The sequence below is a fragment of the Monoraphidium neglectum genome (assembly GCF_000611645.1).
Source record: "Monoraphidium neglectum strain SAG 48.87 unplaced genomic scaffold scaffold01819, whole genome shotgun sequence".
Taxonomy (NCBI): domain Eukaryota; kingdom Viridiplantae; phylum Chlorophyta; class Chlorophyceae; order Sphaeropleales; family Selenastraceae; genus Monoraphidium; species Monoraphidium neglectum.
In genome coordinates, this window is record NW_014011809.1 from 1 (window position 1) to 8,344 (window position 8,344).

Genomic DNA, 8,344 nt, shown 5'->3' on the forward strand with positions numbered 1-8,344 from the left:
TCGTGCCAGGACTCTGAGGACGCCAGTGATGACGAGATCCTGTTTGTGTTCCGCCGCATCGAGGAGGACGGCGCGGCGGCCGAGGAGGAGGAGGAAGAGGAGGAGGACGACGAGGTGGGTAGGGTGGGGTGATCTGGGGGCACGCTGGGTGGTCGTTGCGCTGGGAAACCAATCTGGGGGGTGGAGGGTCTGTGTGAGCGTAGGCGCAGGGCTTGCGCTTGCGCTGCAGCCAGGTGTGGGCAGGCCGCGTGCGATGGCGGCACGCGGCGGCGCCGCCGGTGCTCCCTGGTTGCTGCCTTTGCCATGCCATGTCGCCCGGCGTGTCGCGCGCGAGGATGGGGGGGCGCGACGGGCGCGCCGTGGCAGCGGCCTGCAGAGCGCCGGAGGGGGTGGAAGGAGAGGCACCCCTGCCGTTGCGCCGTCACCGTGATGGGCCCCGATGCCTTCTGACCCACGCGATGCCGCGCCTGCGCGCTGTTGGTGGCGCAGCCCGCGCCGGTGGTGCCCAAGCTGAACCTGCCCCTGTTTGGGGGCAGCGGCAAGACAGTGGGCCTCGCCACCCTGGCGGAGCGGCAGGTGGGCGGGCACAGGGTGACGCGGGCGCGTCGTGTAGGGGCCAGGGTCTTCTTCTCTCCTACTGGCTTGGAGGGAGGGGCGCAGAGAAGTGCATCCCCCGTACGAGCGCTGCGCCGCCAGAACCAGCCCATCCTCAGCCCTGCGCAGCTGCGCCGCGCCCCCGCTCCCTGCTCTCTGTCACGCTCGCGAGCAACCGCCCTCCCGTCTCGCGCACCCCCCACATCCCCGCGCCGCAGATCCGCCAGCAGCAGCGCGCGGAGTCCACGCCCGCGCCCCCCAAGAAGCAGGGCACCGGGTTCTTCTTCGTCGGCGGCCAGCGGGGCGCTGACGAGGACGACGAGGAGGACGAGGAGGAGACGCCAGCTCAGCGCCGCCGTAGGGAGGCGCAGGAGAAGGCGCGCGCCGCCGCCGAGGCGCGCAGCGCCGCCAAGACGCAGGCGTCGGCCGCGCGCGGCCAGGCGGAGCGCGAGGCGGCCGCCAAGAAGGCCGCCGCCGAGCGCGAGGCGGCCGCGAAGCGGGCGGCGGCTGAGAGGGAGGAAGCGAAGCGCAGGGCGGAGAAGGAGCGGGAGGAGCAGCGGGCGCGCGCGGCGGCGGTGAAGGAGCAGCTGGCTGAGCTGGCGGATGAGCTGAGGGAGGCGCAGGCGGCGGCCAGGGAGGCGGCCAAGGAGGTGGCGGAGATCAAGCGCGAGGCCGCGCCCGTGCTGAAGCAGGTTGGTGGCTTCGTGCCGTTTGATTTGTGCGGTCTTCCGAGGTTGGCTGAGGTCTGCCAAGTTTTGCTACACACACAAACATACGCACACGCACACACGCACACACGCACACACACACTTTCACCCGGTTGTTCACACCCCTTCTGACCACCCCACCCGCAACAGGCCTCCGCCGCCGAGGCCGCCATCGACCGCGCAGCCCGCGAGGCTGCCGCCGCGGCCGAGCGGCTGCAGGCGGCGGCCGAGGAGCGGCGCGCGGCCGAGGCGGACCTGAAGGAGGCGCAGGCGGTGGCCAAGGCGGCCGAGGCGGCTCTCAAAAAGGTCCAGGAGCGGCTGGTTGTGCGGTCCTAGGTCTGGAGATCTCACATGATCTGGAGATCTGGGATGAGATCGCCCCGGCCTCGGGAGCTGTGCATGTTCTGTGAGGCCGGCGCGTCTGGCGTCGTCGGCAACCGCCCAGCCATCGGCGGCGGGGGCGGCGGTTTTGAGGAGCGGAGGGATAGGGGGCAATTGTTGTGCGGCCCGCTGCGTTTTGTGGGTATCTTTTGCAGCCAAAATCTTGAGAACCCCAACCTACTGTCGCCGGTTAAATCAGCCCACAGGAGTTGCACCTGTGTAAGCGAACGAATGCCCTGAGTTGCTCCTGCGAAGCTCTGGCGATTGCAGTGTGTCGCTGATGGCTTTGCAACAGCGTATTTGCGGTGGGCGCCACAGCTGGCCGGGCGATTGCTGGAGAGGTGGGCAGAAAGGGCGGCAGCGGGGCCCTGGTTCGGCAGAGGGGGGAAGCGCGCTGCTGCAATCCAGTCGAGGAGCGATGCACCCTGAAGCAGGCGCGCACGCACGCGCGCTGGTCTGCAGCCACGCCCTGATCTGTATTCGGGGCGACTGCTGCTGCGTCCCTCGGTGTTCACCAGGCCCTCTTTTCTTTGATCCGATCGAGACGGCGGGTGCTGGAAAAGCCCGGGTGCCTCGGCTGCCTGGAAAACATGAAAGCAGCACCCGTAGGCCCCACAGCACCATCCAGGGGGCCTGAAGGTGGGGCGCTGGTGCGCGCCCGCACAATATGGGAGGGCGCAGAAGCCTTCTGAGCATGGCGGCTGCATGCAGTTGAGGCTGGGCCGCGCACAGTATCAGGGTTGGGTTTTTTACAGCACGACGTGTTGGGTTGTTGCTCGCCCTCGATCCACGCAGGCCCATGGGATTGTCCTGGATTGCTTTGCAGTGGCTTGATATGACAGGATCAGTGTTTTTGTGGCTGGCGTGCGTGCTTGCCTCCCGAAGAAAGCATAAACCGACAAGCGCCCTGGGCGCGTGTTGCGCTGCTGCTGGCACCAGGGTAGAGACGCGAGTGGGCTGTGTGTGCAGTCAAGTGGGCAACAGGGGGCCTGGGCGCGGTTCAGCAAGTTGGTCCACAGCTTCGTTGTTTGTATTTGGATGGCAGTGCAGTAAATCAAGTGCTTCGCAGTGGAATCCATGGTTGGGCCTTCGTCGCGATGATTTTTGGTGTTGAAGTGTGTGCAGAGAAGACGACAGCGCAAACAATTACGGAGCAGTAGCGCATGCAGGCGCGTGAGCGCGCGCGCGTGCTGGTGGTTGCCGAAGTGCGGGGTTTGGCACAAGCAAAAACACATGCAGGTGTGTAGCAGGCTTCGTTTCAACGCAGCGTCGCCCTGAAGTTGCCTGTTTTGGGTGGATGCATAGGGAATTCTGCCTGAGGCTTGGCGCTATCATCACCAGGAGCCCCTGCATGGGGATGATTTCAAACTCGACACCGGCGCGTGCCGCTGCGGGGCAGCCGCCTCGGCCCAGGTCGCACGGTAGGGGTTGGCCTTGGCGCGCAGCCCCCGCCCTTTGGACCGCAAGCGCACCACCACACCACTATGTGGCCAGTTCTTTTTGCAGAGGATGCTGGTGGCTGGTGCGCTGCGACACAAATTCCCCGGGTGACTGGGGAATCCAGTCTTGCTGCTTGTCATTGTTGCAGTGGATACACAAGGACCTCATCAGTCTTCTTTGGCTGGCGGGGGGCCCGGCCTCAAATCCACGGGTGACGAACGGCCGGCCCAACCAGTGTGCGGATGATGTGTGCACAAAGCTTCGCCTTAAGGTGAGGAAGCTGTGCGCCGCTGCGCAAACAGCTGTAATGTGTGCATTTTCAAAACGTGCACGTCCACCAGGCCGCCTGGTCAGCACTGAAAAGTGCGTACATAGGAAGATGTGGCGTCTGCCGGGATCGTGACCTCTTGAAACCTGTATTCCTTCCCTTCGAATGACCACGGCCCCGCCGCGCCCCTCCAGCAGCGGCCGCCCCCCGTCGCAGTCCTCGCCGCCGCGCTGCTGCCGCGCGAAGACGTACACGACGCGGTTGTTGGTGCGGCCCGCGTCCGCGGGAGAGCCCGTCGCCACGGTGATGAAGCCGGCGGTGCGCCAGTCGTCCTTGCCTGTGTCGCGCAGGTGGACCAGGGCTCTAGTGTGGTGCCGTGGCAAGTACTGGCCAGTTTCAGCGCGACCGGCTGGGCCGCCCGCGTGGGTTGGGCTGCCGGCGCTGGGTCGGTCGCGGGCGTCGGCTTAGCCGCCGGCGCGGGTTGGGCCACGGGCACGGGCTGGGCTGCAGGCGCGGACTGGGCCGCGGGCGCCGCCCGGACCGCGGGCGCCGATTTAGCCGCGGGCGCCGGCTGGCTCGGGCTCAGGTGCGGCCTCGGGCTCGGGCTCGGGCTCTGTTGCTGGCTCGGGCTCGGGCTCGGGCGCCGGCTCGGGCTCTGGCCCCACCGGCTCGGGCTCGCGCTCGGGCTCCGGCGCCGGCTCGGGCTCTGGCCCCGGCGCCGGCTCGGTCTCTGGCCCCGGTGCGGGCTCATCGCCTGCCGGCGCGCCCGCTCCGGGCAGCCATCCGTTGGGTGCGGCGGCGCCGCTGGCATAGTTGCTGCGCAGCTGCGCCGCTGCTGCCTGCAGCAGCCCGGCCCCGACGGCGCCGTAGGCGCCGATTCGAGCCAGCCGCTGCGCGACGGCCGCCCGCGTCTGCTGCGCCTGCTGCTTGCTCTGGCCGGCCTTCCACGCCTGCTGGTTCTGCTTTTGGTTGGCCTGGGCCTTGTTGGAGACAGTCAAGACGCCGGTCGTGAACGTCGTTTTGGGCGCCGCTGCCGGGGAGCGCAGCACGATCGTGCCAACACCGCCGCCGCCGCCGCGGCCGGCTGCGCTGGTGGTGCTGCTCAGCTGCCCCTGCTGCTGCTTTGGCTGGGTGCGGCCGCCGCTCACAAGCACCCCCGTGGTGACCGAACTTGTTGAAGTGCCCCGCCTGAGAACGCCGCTCGCGGTGCTGCCGGCGCTGCCGCTGCTGCTGCCGCTGCTGCTGCTGCTGCTCCTTCGGTCAGTGAGGCTGCCCGTGCTACTCCGGCGGTCAGACACCTGAATGGTGCCGGTGCCGCTGAACGCAGCCTTGGGGATGGGTTGAAGGACCCGCAGCCGGGGATCAGCCTGGCCCAGGCCGCCGCCCAGGCCGCTGCCAAAGCCGCTGCCGAATCCGCCGCCCCTTATCCCGGACCCCCCAAAGCCGGTGCTGATGCGCTGGCCTGCAGGAATGTGGGGGGCGTATGCAATTGTCTCATGAGCCCTCACAGCAAGGAACGGGTGCATGACTAATCGGGGCCGGACGAAGAGCTCCGGAGCGGATCCCCTGGATTGATGCGGCCCCACCAGCCGTGGGTGACGGGACTCCCAGCCCCCCACAGCACACTACGCGACTTCAACACACTGCTATAATACGTTACTGGCTTTGTCTTTGCAGCGTGCAGAGTTGCATGGGTGCCCCCACCCAGGGGGGCATCAGCTCATGATGGTGACGCCCGGCCACGCTGAACGCCCACCTGCTGCTGTGGTGGACAGCAACGCCGTGACCACAGAAAAGAACGCAATATTGTAAGGCGCCATTCGTGCACCCCTCCGCGCAGCTGCGTATCAAACGCACTCCCTGCGGGGCCACGCAAGCAGATGGCGTTCGGCACTTCCACGGATGGTGTGTATCGTCCAAGCATACAACTTGGGACTTCCAGCTACGACCAAAAACTGCGTGTCATGACAGGTTATTGTGCCTGCAGCTGGGGGGGGCTTGTCCACAGCAGCCGAGCAGGTGACTCCCCTGTCACTCGATCGCTCGTCTCTGTACCGCACCCTCACACGCGCACGCCAGCGCCGTACCAAGCTGAGCTCCACCTGAGCAAACGTGAAGATCAGAAACTTTCATGGGAGGAGGTGGGGCGCACCAAGCGTCAGGTGCTTTGCCTGTTTCTCCAGATCTCCTGCCCTGTAGCAGGCTGGTGACGATTTTGTGAGGTCGCCACGTTCCTGCGTGCTGACTGTGTAAACATCCCAGAAGCAATCAAATGCCACCGGCTTTTCACACCTGCACACGCCCCGCAGTTGCCCTTATAATGTTTGGGGGGGGTCCAGTAACACGCACAGCTGGCGCACTTGGGGTTGCGGTGCGGGTGTAGCGGATGTGGGGGGCAAGACATGCTTGTCCTGCTCTATGAGCGCAAACAACAAGCTGGGCCTTTGTCCCTGTCACGGCGGACCCATGGGGTGCATGCGGCTCGGGCAGCGGTGCAGGCGGGGAAGGCGGGAGGTAGGAGGGAAGCATCAGTTTATGATTCAGCCGCGGAGCGGTGCGCACTGAAGCAGGTGCACGCGCGCCGTCAGGCAGCCAAACCCCTGCTCTGCTTGGGGCACCTGCTGCTTAGTACTTTGGTTTCACGGCTCCAATTCACTTGACTGAATTAAGTAAGCTGGTGCTGCAACGCCACCAGGGTGCCCCGGCCGCCGCAACGCGAGCAGCACCCATCCGCCCGCTGCAATAATGCGCGAGCCTGAACCTGGGATGCTGGCGTGCGCCGGCAAGTGTCGCGAGGGCGCAGAAGCCGTTTGGTACAGGTGCCCTGCATACATGCGTCACACGCTGGGCCACGGGATCAGCTGATAGGGTATGTGAGGATTGTAACAGCATGTCATCTTGATTGTGTTGCTCGCATTTGAATGCATGCAAAATCTTGTTATTGCACTGCATTGCAATTAAATATGTACTAGCACTACTTTAGGGGCTTGTGTGCGTGCGTGCCTCCCAAAGCAAACATAGACAATGGCGCCAAGCGCGCCTTGGGATGTGGCGCGCATCAGGGCACCCACACAAGCAGGCTACGTGTGCAGGCAGGAAGGCAAACAAATCAGAGTGCAGAGCGAAATGCAGCAAGGTTAATGACGTACATACGCAGGGCAGTGCAGCACGGTGCTTACGTGACAGTCCAATGAGTGAGGCAGTCGCCGCGGGGGCAATGAGGTGGTGTGTTGCAGTGCAGGGCAGGCGGCGCCGCAAAGGGAGGAGAGCAGCAACGCGGGCGCGTGAGTGCGCAGAGTTCTTCAGCCATTAAGTCCGCGGTGGATACTCCAGGTCAAAGCATCGCCAAAATCCAACACTACTACAGACCGGCCACGCGAGCTGGCTTTCAAGCACCGGGGGGCAAGTCGCGCCCTCCACTGACAGCCAGTTGAGCCCCTGATGCGAAAAGGCACGTAAGTTGTTGGGGCTTGAAGCGCGGGCTACAGATTTGTTGCCCGCCCTCTGGAGAGCGATTGATGAGTGACATCACTCACTGAAATGCACACATGGACACGGCCCTATCGACCCGAACCATGCGATCCCGTTGCCGCACACCAGCCCGCACACGACCCTGGCAAGCCCCAGCCGATGCCAGCCTGCAGTGCCGGCCGCTCCACCTTCATACGGACAATGGTGGTGCTGGGTGAGCCGCGCCGCACAACCCCCACATAGGGGATCCAGTCGTATGCGCAAATTTGTATGGGGGTAGACCCGCAATGACCTGACAAGTCTTGTTCGGCTACCCGCAGCCGCAGGCCTCAAAACCACTGGCGACGCGTGCAGGGCCGGCCCGGGCGGTGTGCTGAAGATGTGTGCGGAAAGGGAGGAGGCAGCGACGCAGCGCCATGCCGGGTGTGCACGGCCCCCAGCCAGGTCGCCTGATCAGCACTTGAAAGTGTGGACGTAATAGGAGCCGGCGTCGGCCGGGATCGTGACCTCCTGAAACTTGTAATCCTTCCCTTCGAACGACCACGGCCCCGCCGCGCCCCTCCAGCAGCGGCCGCCCCCGTCGCAGTCCTCGCCGCCGCGCTGACGCGCGTACACGTACACGACGCGATTGTCGGTGCGGCACACATCCGCGGTGGAGCCTGCCCCCACAGTGATGAACCCGGCGGTGCGCCACTCGCCCTTTTCTGCGTCGCGCAGGTGGACTAGGGCCTCCAGGGTGGCGCCGGGGCACGTGCTGGTCACCTTGAGCGCGATCGACGCGGCCGGCTCAGGCGCCGGCGCCGGCGCCGGCACCGGCGCGTCCTCCACGGATAGCGACCCTCCGGGCGCCACGGCGCCGCCGGCGTACGCGTCGCGCCACTGCGCCGCGGAACGCAGCCCGCCGCCGCCGGCGGGGGTCCTGTAACTGCCGCTCAGGGCCTTTTTTTGGGTGATGGACGCGGTCGCCCCCAGCTGCTGAGCTGCCCCGGCCTGCGCAGCCCTGTTGTACAAACCGAGGGACCCGATAGGTGGCGACAAAGAGGGCCGCAGCATTGGCGACAGCTGCGGGGAGGTGGCAACGCCGCCGCCGCCACCGCGGGCTGCGTCGCCGCCGATGCTTCTCGGCTGGTCACGGCTGCGACTCAGCAGCCCGCCGGAGCCGAATGAACCTGCCAAGGTGCCGTGCCTGCTGAGACCGCCGTTTCCGCTGCTGGTGGTGCTGGTGCTCCCGCTGGTGGTGGTGGTGGTGGAGCTGCGGCTTGGGTTACCGAGGCCGCCCATGCTAATGCTGCGGGACGCAGCCGTGGGTATGGGTTGAAAGATGGGCGTTCGTGACCCAGCCAGGCCGCCGTCGCTGCCAAAGCCGCTGCCAAAGCCGCTGCCAAAGCCTCTGCCACTGCCAAAGCCGCTGCCGCTGCCGAAGCTGCTGCCGCTGCCGCTGCCGCTGCCGAAGCTGCTGCCATAGAGGCTGCTGCTGCCACGG

At 66.1% G+C, this 8,344-nt stretch overlaps 3 protein-coding genes across 3 annotated transcripts; 1 reads left to right on the forward strand and 2 right to left on the reverse strand.

The window, feature by feature from the left end:
• Positions 1 to 335: 335 nt before the first annotated feature.
• MNEG_9099 (hypothetical protein) lies at positions 336 to 1,637 on the forward strand (the record flags this gene model as incomplete). The annotated part of the gene is made up of 4 exons (XM_014042426.1): positions 336 to 359; positions 490 to 576; positions 813 to 1,286; positions 1,452 to 1,637. 4 exons carry the CDS (start codon positions 336 to 338, stop codon positions 1,635 to 1,637), a joined length of 771 nt encoding a protein of 256 aa, XP_013897880.1.
• A 2,307-nt stretch (positions 1,638 to 3,944) lies between these two features.
• MNEG_9100 (hypothetical protein) lies at positions 3,945 to 5,210 on the reverse strand (the record flags this gene model as incomplete). Its single annotated transcript, XM_014042427.1, has 2 exons — positions 3,945 to 4,852; positions 5,147 to 5,210. 2 exons carry the CDS (start codon positions 5,208 to 5,210, stop codon positions 3,945 to 3,947), a joined length of 972 nt encoding a protein of 323 aa, XP_013897881.1.
• Positions 5,211 to 7,314: 2,104 nt separating this feature from the next.
• On the reverse strand, positions 7,315 to 7,914 carry MNEG_9101 (hypothetical protein; the record flags this gene model as incomplete). The annotated part of the gene is made up of 1 exon (XM_014042428.1): positions 7,315 to 7,914. The coding sequence occupies one exon, from the start codon at positions 7,912 to 7,914 to the stop codon at positions 7,315 to 7,317; it is 600 nt and encodes a 199-aa protein (XP_013897882.1).
• Between the last annotated feature and the right edge of the window lie 430 nt (positions 7,915 to 8,344).